The sequence below is a fragment of the Lupinus angustifolius genome, chromosome LG12, assembly GCF_001865875.1.
Source record: "Lupinus angustifolius cultivar Tanjil chromosome LG12, LupAngTanjil_v1.0, whole genome shotgun sequence".
NCBI classification, from domain to species: Eukaryota; Viridiplantae; Streptophyta; class Magnoliopsida; order Fabales; family Fabaceae; genus Lupinus; species Lupinus angustifolius.
The window spans coordinates 3,986,313-3,993,209 of NC_032020.1; the positions used below are offsets into that span (position 1 = coordinate 3,986,313).

General features: G+C 31.1%; 1 protein-coding gene across 1 annotated transcript; it reads right to left on the reverse strand.

Annotated features, from left to right (window-relative positions):
* Positions 423-1,326, reverse strand: LOC109361604 (abscisic acid receptor PYL4-like). Its single transcript, XM_019607110.1, has one exon. The coding sequence runs from the start codon at positions 1,148-1,150 to the stop codon at positions 515-517; it is 636 nt and encodes a 211-aa protein (XP_019462655.1). The 5' UTR covers positions 1,151-1,326; the 3' UTR covers positions 423-514.

Sequence of the window (6,897 nt, forward strand, 5' to 3'; positions counted from 1 at the left end):
ACTTGATTTAAGAGAAGGAAGAGGTTCAGACAGATTCTCACCCACGTTAACTTTTTAAGAAACTAACTCTACTAATTACAAGTTGTATCTAAGCATTTTTATTTCATTTATCCATTAATCATCACACGAAAATATATTTATATTTTAATTTTATGAACATAAACATACCACAATAGAATGAGCCGCAGGATTATTCCTGTTATAAAGGGCAGCACATATTCTATCATATAATTTATATCACATCATATGCTATAAGTTATAATTGGTCAAAACATATTTAATAATTAAATTTTAATTTAAATATATTTTTTCAATCAATCATAATTGTGTTACAATATTAATTTCATATATATAATATATAATCAGCAGTTACAAACATTTACATAAATATTTTTTGAGTACTCTTCATTTGATAAGAAACTATTATTTTTGGGTTCTTGATAAAACATTTACATAAATATGTCACAAGGAAAGCAAAAAGTAAATTTAGCAACAGGAATTGTCATTGTAGTTTCTACTTGATTCGTCGCCACAAGTTCTCTGCAATTTGCGCCAGTGACTGAAGATTACACCGAACGATTGTGTTCACGAACACGCACGTGTCCTCTTTAGTATTTTCCGGTGGCACGTCAACTACGAATGACTCCACCACCACCGTGCCATCATCGCGGTCTCCTGCGGGGTGGAGGGTGGTGACGGAGCGGTAGTGGTCGAGCTTATGGTCGCCACCAACAACGCTGAAGCTGAGTACGTGGCGTTCCTCGTCGAGGATCTCGAGCCGCTCGGTGCTCCGGGCGGCGGGAAGGCCGGAGATAACGCGAACCTCACGGAGGGTCCCAACGTTGCCATCACCGCCGATTACATGGCAGCTCTTCACAAAATTCTTGTATGCCTGCGGATTGTCGAAGCGGCGTACGACGGACCACACGGTGGAGACTGGGGCGGCGATCTCCTGCACCACTGCGGAGCAGCACTGATTTGGGGTCACGGGATGTGTGTGGTACGCCACGACTGCGTCGGGGACGGTGGCAGCGGGTTTCATGAAGTGGGTATCGCCGCGAAGTTGGTGGTAGCAGTTGGCGACTGCGTTGCCGGGGTGGTTATTGATTCTGTGGAGTTGGAGAGAAGAGTGGGGTGGGTTTGGTGGCATTTTGTTAGAACAAAGTTGAACTTGATATTGATCTTGTGTTATTGATGAAGTTTTTAAGTATTCAAAGTGAAGGGGAGAATGGGTTAGAATTGTAGTTAGGGTTATATAGAGCGTAGTAGCTAGCTTGCAACTTGCAAGTTGAAGTGTTCTGTGGGCGATGAGAGAGAAAGAATGGATTTTCAAAAGACGAAAGGTTGAATGAAGTTCACGAGGGGTCGTATTAAAAATAGGGGCATAGTTAGTTGACTTTTAATTTATAAAATTGGGTTTTTTTTGTGGTTTCATGTGACAGAACTTTGTAATATGTACTCTCATGTGAATATTTTTAAAAATTATTTAATATCAAATTTAACTGTAAAAAATTTATTTATGAGGAGCGTCTTCATTCATATAGAAGTAAAAATAGGTCCTACTACTTATGATTAGGAGTAAAAATAGGTCAGGTTAGTCGTGTTGGTTGGAGTTCTACTACTTATGATTAGGAGTAAAAATAGGTCAGGTTAGTCGTGTTAACTGAATCTTATTTGACTTATAACAAACTAGGTTAAAATAGATTTTTTTGTGGACAGTCTAAGCTCAGTTGTAAGGTATTAGGATATCCAAATGGCCTAACAAGTCGGTCTATTTAGTTATAACATGTAATAATTTTTATATTATACAATTTTAATATAAGTAATATTATTATATATGTAATTTTAATATAAAAATGTTTATAAAAATATAACTTAATTGTTATGATTAGAAGGATTTAGTTAAAAATCGACATGTTAGCTTATTTAAATGTAGATATGATCATTTGTTTAGATATTATAAAGTATAATATGCTTTTAAATAAGCTAATAGGTCATATCAGATTTGTAAACATGTGAGACTTAAGTTTTGAATTTTTTTTAAATAGATTAATAGGCTAGATTCATACTTATGATTGATTTAAATCCAATAAAATAAAAATTAATTCTCGTGTTTTAAAAGGGATAAAAATATAAGCACTCCTTATTGGGATATCTACTTTCACTTCCAATAGTATACTATACAATTATTTTAGGATGAATTGGTGATAGTCCATACATTGCTATACTTTCTATCATGGATATATAATTTATTTCATTGTATTTATCGACACAAATTTTATCATCTCTTGTTAGAGCAACTAAGCAACCTTCATTTTGATCAATTGTTTGAATTTCGAGTTACAGAACTTATTCTTTATTTTTAATTTGGTTTTCTAATATTTTCCTGACAATAGTTAAGAAATTCAGGAATGTGTACACCTAAAAACCAAAAGAATTTAAGTTTATAGAAAATGATATATTTGATAAATTTAAAAAATGTATATAATCATTCACCAAGAAAGTTACCCTTAAGGTATTTAGGAATGAGTAGAGGAACCTTTTCGAATAATACAGTCTAGGTAGAAGATATCATCTGACTTTAGGGTTTTTAAAATCAAGTTTATAGTCAAAATTCATTTCACGTGTTACAGATTAAATTTACTAATTTAATGAAAAAAATGTGTATGTATTGTCAGTGTATGAATTCTATATTCTATTATTCTATCATTTATTATTTATATTTAATTATTATTGATTGTTCAAAAAATAATTTAAATAAATAGAAAATAATATAATAATTATATATAAATCTTTGTATTGATAATATATACATATTACCATCTAATTTAATATCTATTTATATATTATGAGCTAAAAGTTAATAGTATAATAGTATTAGTGATATTAAATCCTAGTTTTATTTGATTTGTATTATTGTTTATGTTCACCCAAATATCTCAGAAACCCGAGGTACGCAGACCATGTGAGGATGGAGAGCTCCTTGTTTTTGACATTCTAAATTTCTAATAAGTGAAAAGTAGCGTAGTGAGTGTGACAGATAGTAAACTCTAAGAAATAGTAAATGAGTGTGTCTCACCTTTATGATTTATTGGATTGCACAACAATAAAAAATAAGAAGAGAAATATATGATAAATAAAGTAGATTATTGTGATATTTTATATAAGAGAAGGATACGAAATTATATAAAGACGAAATTATGTAGAGACAACTAATAAGATTCTGACAAAATATTAATATTTTTATTATAATTAAATTTAATCTTAAATGATATCATCAGAAATCATATAATGTTTTTATGGAAATATTACATGCGTCTTCATACAAGTTTTTATCTAAGAGAAGAATTAGAGAAAATAATTATAAAGAGACATTTTCTTTTATTTTTCTTTTATTTGGTTGGATAGAAAGTAAAAAGAGATAATGTTATGGTTCAAATGACAAATATATCCCTAAAATAAAGAAGTTAGAGAAAAATGTTATTTTATTATTAATTAAAAATAAATGTTATAATATTAAATTATAGATTTTATTATATATATTTTTATTATAATTTCAATTAATATTTTTAATTAAAAAATTTATATCCAAAAATATTTATTTATTTATTAGTACTATTTAAAATAAAAAATTAGATAAAATAAAAAATGAAGTGTATTTTTAATATATACATTTTATTCTCTTATTTCTTTCTCTATTCACAATTAAATAGGAGAATTTTTTTTAATCTCTCTCATTATTTTCTCTTCACTCTAACTCTCATCTATTAAAGAGAGACGATCTCTGACTTTATACATAAAAAATACACATTCTATCTCATAAATAGTTTTTACTAAATTTTTAATTTAATGTTAGTTTATAAAACAGCCCTATAATTCATACAAAATATAAAATAAGAACGTGTGCAGTCTTGCAAGTTCTATTAATTCTAAAATGGGTCGTTAATTATTTTTTCTGTTAGGTTTATAGTTTAAAATCAAATTTTTAATGATAATTTTAAAAAGAATACATAGGGAGATCACAGAACTTCTCATTATGGAAAAAATAAGTTGAAATTGAGAAGTGAAGGGATATTATTGACCTTACGCAATACGATACTCTACAATGAATCTATACCTGTCTTAGTCAAATTGGATGGCAGTTTTGTAAATTCAGGTAGATATGCAAGTGGAACATCAACTTGCAGACAAGATCGTACGCTGTGAGATCACATATATAAAGTTTGGAAAAAGTGCATCTAAAAAAAGACACACACTTCACACAAATCTTAATATTTTAAAAATTGAAAAAGAATAAGGGAAAAAGATATATATATATTACACTGTCATTATATCATCTATCATTGATTTTTAGTTATTATTGATTTTGAAATAAAAATATTGTAAATGAATGATGAATGATACACTGATTATGTATAAATCTTTACACTGTCAGTGATATATTTTACACTCAAAAAATAAAAACACACAAAATTGAAACCTAACACAATGTCGTCCAGATGCAGAGTACATAGGAAGAAATATTTGAACCAGATGCTTCTACTTTAAAATAGCAGTACTTAATATGAAAAATAAATTTCTACACCGTCGAAAGAAATTATCGTGCAAATAAATTATGGTGCAAATAAATTATCATGCAACATTCTATATCACTAATATTTGCATTATGTTATTTTTTCCCATTAATAAAACAATTTTTCCATATAACAATATCTGCATAATGTTATTTTTCCAATTAATAAAAAACAAGACATAGAAAATGTAAAAATTTACATTTATATAAATTTCCAAAGGTGAAGCAATAATATTTTTAGCCGGTAAATAGTACTATTATAGTTTCTAATTACCCTACCACTTACCCTTTTCCAAAGTACAAACAAAGGCATAATACATCATCTATTTGTATGCGTGTGATCTAACAACACTGCATCCCATTTTGCGAATAGCTTTTTTGGTGCTTTAACGTGATGAGCTACGCCTTATACACTTATATCCTTTGCTTTTTTATCTTTGCTCAAAGCATAATAATATACGTGAAATAGTAGCAGGAGAAATTTTAAGCTAATTCAAAAATAATATTCTTAACTGTTGAAATTTACTTTTAAAATTTATTAACATATAAATTAAATTTAATATATATGGGGCTAACATGAAGAACAATTTTTAGTGTTCATTTTTTAGTTAACTACATGTTAGCATTGTGTAGCATAAAAGTTAAATATAAAATACACTTAATGTAATGTTAATAAGTAGTGATGAAAAAGTGGTCAAAATGATATTTTAATAAGTTGTTATTCTAAAAGTTAAAAACAAAAATTTATTTATTGTCTATCTCTCACTCCTCCATCTTCTCTCCCCTTTCACTTGTAACACTTCAGTTATGTCATGCGACCTCTCAGGCCATACATATACTGAGTGTGTCATTGGCTCAGTCCTGACATGCGACCTACCCGACCAATGAATACACTGAGCGTGCCACCCACCAGCTTAAATACCCCTGCAATATTTTATTCCCCACAAAGGGGAGCCTCCCGCGACTCGAACCCATAACCTCAGGGATAAATAGTCACTATACCACTGAGTCGCTAATGGTTGCGACCCAGTGGTATAGTGACTATTTAACCATGAGGTCATGGGTTCGAGTCGCGGGAGGCTCCCCTTTGTGGAAAATAAAATACTGCATGGAGTATTTAAGCGCATTTTTTTGTAACACCTCAGTTATGTCATGCGACCTCCAGACCCATACAATATACTGAGCGTCTCACCCTCAAGCTTAAATACTCCTGCATTATTTTATTCCCCACAAAGAGGAGCCTTGACTAGCTTAATGATAGCAACTCAGTGGTATAATGGTGGGTTGTCTCATCTCAAGAGGCCCAAGAGGATTACTCAAGCACCTAAAAGGCTCAATGATTATGCATGGGCAGGGAAGAAGTGAATTAAATCATTTTTTGTTAATTTTCATATTACTATTGTAATCAAATGGGCTGATGTCTCAGACCCACTACTAGTACCTTCCTGAATTCTAGTACTTAAAGTGTGCTACCCTCTAGTAAAAGATATGAAAATTCTGAAGTTTATTACTATTTTCTGTTATTTACTATTCTCTTTCTTCTAACAAACTCTCTAAAATTACCTCTGCTAGGGTTACTTCCTATCATTGGTATTTATCCCTGAGGTTACGAGTTCAAGTCGTGGAAGGACTATAGGGGGTGACACACTCAATATATGTATGGGCCTGGGAGGTTGTAACACCGCAAATTTTACAATTTTGAATTATAAGATTTTATTAATATTTTTATTAATTATATTTTCGAAGAAAATGAATTTCTGGGAATTTTCGGTAAAGAATTAGACGAAACTCTAGTTGAGTTTTAGTCTTGTAATTCTATTTCCAATTTGGTGGTAAATTTTCATGATTTTTGGAGACAGTCAGTTTCGGACCATTGTCGATGTCAAATCTCACCCGCTACGGCTCAAAAAGTGGTTTTTGAGTTCTGTAACTCCGAATCGAATTCCGATCATGCCGTTGGCTTCGTAATCACATTTAGAGTCAAGATAGGCCCTGAGTTGGTACATAACTATTTTCTAAAATATTTTCACTCGGAATGCCGAAATTCAAAGTTCCAACCGTAAAGCAAAATCGGGAGATCATTTTTGGCTACTCGAATATTGGCCGACAATACTCGAGCATGGTTTTAATTGCGCGCGTTTCGCTGAACTCGTCGCGTCGCATGAGTCATTTCACAAAATCTACCTACTAAATCTTATAGATTTCACTCATTAATACATTGATTTACTACCGCCAAATCCCCCAAATCACTCACTTAACCCATGATTCACTCACCTTCTTGGATTTGCTAGATTGCCTTGGGAAATGGGTTTAGAAATCAGATT

What these genes read in the sequence shown, in the direction of transcription:
- LOC109361604 (XM_019607110.1), bottom strand. Translation starts at nt 1,150, where the DNA reads ATGCCACCAAACCCACCCCACTCTTCTCTCCAACTCCACAGAATCAAT.